Source organism: Cystoisospora suis (assembly GCF_002600585.1).
Source record: "Cystoisospora suis strain Wien I chromosome Unknown contig_5094, whole genome shotgun sequence".
Taxonomy (NCBI): Eukaryota; Apicomplexa; class Conoidasida; order Eucoccidiorida; family Sarcocystidae; genus Cystoisospora; species Cystoisospora suis.
In genome coordinates this window covers 1-2,494 of record NW_027157886.1, presented here as the reverse complement: position 1 = coordinate 2,494, position 2,494 = coordinate 1, and the positions used below count along the sequence as shown (strand labels likewise).

General features: G+C 40.1%; 2 protein-coding genes across 2 annotated transcripts; one reads left to right on the top strand and one right to left on the bottom strand.

The window, feature by feature from the left end:
- Nucleotides 1-102: 102 nt before the first annotated feature.
- On the bottom strand, nt 103-1,262 carry CSUI_008842 (uncharacterized protein; the record flags this gene model as incomplete). The annotated part of the gene is made up of 1 exon (XM_068068964.1): nt 103-1,262. A coding segment is annotated over one exon (726 nt), but the record flags the coding sequence as incomplete, so codon positions are not given.
- A 201-nt stretch (nt 1,263-1,463) lies between these two features.
- On the top strand, nt 1,464-2,396 carry CSUI_008841 (uncharacterized protein; the record flags this gene model as incomplete). The annotated part of the gene is made up of 1 exon (XM_068068963.1): nt 1,464-2,396. A coding segment is annotated over one exon (288 nt), but the record flags the coding sequence as incomplete, so codon positions are not given.
- Between the last annotated feature and the right edge of the window lie 98 nt (nt 2,397-2,494).

The window sequence follows — 2,494 nt, the reverse complement described above, 5'->3', positions numbered from 1 at the left end:
GTTAGAGTGAAAAAGAAGAAGAAAAGGAAAAAGAAGAAGAAGAAATCTCGATAGATCACCTCCATGATCGAAGAAAGAAAGAAAGTCGACAACAGAGACAAGGAAGGAGAGGAAAAAGAAGAAGAAAAGAAGAAAGACGAGAAGATGAACAGGAAATAGAAGAATGCAAAGACGGGCGAGATGGTCGGAAGAAAACCTTCATCCATCGTTAACAAGAAAAAGAAAGAAAGACAAAAAGAATCGGCTCGGGGAATGTTTCTTCCTACAACGGCCAAGAGAGAAACATTTCCTGCGGCGCAAAGCCGAACAGAAAAGTTGGAAGGTCAGATCGTGGGGTGTACATACACCTCAAAACTTCCTCTGGAGACCAGCCATAGACACTAGACAAGCAGAAACAGACGACGGAGAAGAAAGAAGAAGAAAGAAGGAATCTCCAATTGGTAGACGTGCGTGTGTCTATTCAAGACAGCTATGTAGACCTCTAAAAGAACACATGAAAAAGAAGGGAGTTATGTCTCGTTGTAGATAAAGATAGCTATCCATAGAATAGATATATACATATAAGAAGGAGAGGAAGAGACGTAAGAGTAGGCATGGTAGGAGTAGCAGTCGTGAAAGTGATCGAGGGAGGAAAGAAAGAAGAGAAAGCAGGACGAATCAGTCCAACACCTAGATATGCTTGAAGAAGATGAGGAAAAAGAAAAAGAAAAAGAAGAGCCCTTTCACAACGGTAACGACTTTCTTCTTCAAGCGTAGTTGACGCAAGAGAATGGAGAATACGACGCCAAGATAACCGAAAAGAAAGAAAAGTAAGACAACGAGAAATGAACAGAAACAACGGAGAAAAAAGAACAGAGAGGAAAGACCGAAGAATACAGACTTTCTCTCCTCCTTGTCGTAGAAGGCTTCTCTTTCTTTCTCTCTTCTTTTCTACGGAAGAGTTGGGAAAAAGTCGTGGAACTTCTTTGATACAGATGGAGATAGCTAAAAGACTCTGCTGAAAATACAAAATTCGAAGCGGACCTCCTCCTGCGGTGTATATACACTCGAAGAAGAGAAGGGAAACAAGCGGAGGGGAAAGAAAGAGATAAGAAAGAAGGGAGAGATAGGAAGGAAAGAAAGAAAGGACCAGATACCGAGGATACAGGAAGAGAGAAAGAAAGAGAAAGAGAGAAGAAGAGAGAAAAGAGAAGAGGAAGAAAGAGACGGAAGGAAAGAGAGAGTTCTTCTGAAAAAGAAGAAAGAAAGAAGAAAGTCTATTCTCTCCCTTTTAGAAGAAAGAAAGAAAGAAAGAAAGAAAGAAAGAAAGAAAGAAAGAAAAAGAAAGATGATTCATGCGCTGGCTACATGCAAAAAGAAAATGGGAAAAGTTTTAGTCTCCTTGGTCCTTAACTCGACAAGATGAGAGATGATCTAAAAGAAGAAAGAAAGACAAAGACGATAGAGATATTTTTCTTCCAAATGATAGAAAAGAAGATCCTTTTCTCTTTGTCTAATGGAGATCCTTCTTTCTTTTTCAGAAAAGAAGAAAGAAGGAAAGGCACCCCAAGGGTCTTTCTTCCATCCGTATCGTCGATGAGACAGACAAGTGTGAAAAGTATCTATCGTCTCTCCTTCTCATTCCTCCATTTACTCTTTTACCAACTCTCTGTCTTTCTGTCTATCTTTCTTTCTTTCTCTTCTTTTTTCCTGGCTTTTTCTCTCTTTTCTTCTCCTCTCTTCGACACACAAAGAAAGCTCTTCACATTGTGAACGGATGAAGAAGGTCAAGTTCGCCCTTCTTCACAAGAGAGACAGGAAGAGAGAGAGAGATACAGACAGAGGAGAGGAGAGAAAGAAAGATCGATGGAAGAAGCTTTCTCTGAAAGATCAGAAGAAAAGAGAAGACTTCTTCAGGTGAAGAGAGGAAAGTCGGTGGCATCGGTGTCCCTTTAGGAAAAGGAGAGGGAGAGACATGATAGCGTCCTTCTCCTCTCTGTACTGGGTGAGGTGTACATACACCTGAAAAGTCAAGTGATTGATACGATTTCCTCTCAGAAACTCCTATATATCTTTCTTCTTCGTGCACCAGGCAAGATCTTTCTTCTCTCTTACAGAAGATATCGAAGAGAAAAGTCGCTAGAGACTGCTTCGCGTCTCCGATTTGAAGAAAGATAAAAAGGAAGGTCAGATCTCCTCGAGAAGTCTACAATGCAAAACGCGTCATTTTCTCAAGACAAGAAGATGCTTTTGACTCCTATCACTCGAGATCTTTATTCATCTCTTTGCCTTTAGTCCAGATATCTTCTTCTCCCCGGTAGAAGAGGAAGGTCGACTTTCTCAGTTTTCTTCTCCTCTCGTTTAACCTTGTTCTCTCCTCTCTTCGACATCCCTTGACTTACAGCGTCACAGAAGACATACACACTATATAGATAGATAGATAGAATAAAGATAGATAGATAGATAGAATAAAGATAGATAGATAGATAGAATAAAGATAGATAGATAGATAGAT